The sequence below is a fragment of the Egretta garzetta genome, unplaced genomic scaffold (genome assembly GCF_000687185.1).
Source record: "Egretta garzetta isolate BGI_Z169 unplaced genomic scaffold, ASM68718v1 scaffold68, whole genome shotgun sequence".
NCBI lineage: Eukaryota > Metazoa > Chordata > Aves > Pelecaniformes > Ardeidae > Egretta > Egretta garzetta.
Genome location: NW_009260774.1, coordinates 2,895,508 through 2,895,787, shown reverse-complemented (window position 1 = coordinate 2,895,787; position 280 = coordinate 2,895,508). Strand labels below are relative to the sequence as shown.

General features: G+C 62.1%; 1 protein-coding gene across 1 annotated transcript in view; it reads left to right on the top strand.

The window, feature by feature from the left end:
• The first annotated feature begins 213 nt into the window (after nt 1–213).
• Nucleotides 214–280, top strand: part of KCNC2 (potassium voltage-gated channel subfamily C member 2) — a 104,591-nt gene continuing 104,524 nt past the window's right edge. The window contains exon 1 of the mRNA XM_035901678.1: nt 214–218. Coding sequence (XP_035757571.1) covers nt 214–218 — 5 coding nt within the window. The remainder of the gene's footprint in view (nt 219–280) is intronic.

Genomic DNA, 280 nt, shown 5'->3' with positions numbered 1-280 from the left:
GGGCACAGACCCGGCAGGGGAAGGACCCTCTCCTGGGGGGTAGCGGGGTGCTGAGCAGCTCCCCTCCGCAGTCACCTGTAGCTAGGCGCTGCTTTTCCCGCATTCCTCCGAAAAATAGCTATGCTCAGCCCCGATCCCTTCCCGCGTGTTTTCCTGAAGTGAACCAAATTTGCATGGAGCGGGAGCGGAGGCGGCGTTGCCTTTTTTTCGGAGATGTGGTATTTGTTTTTGCTATCGCCTCCCTCCGCCCCGCAGGGCTGGGAGTGGGGGGCCGGAGGGG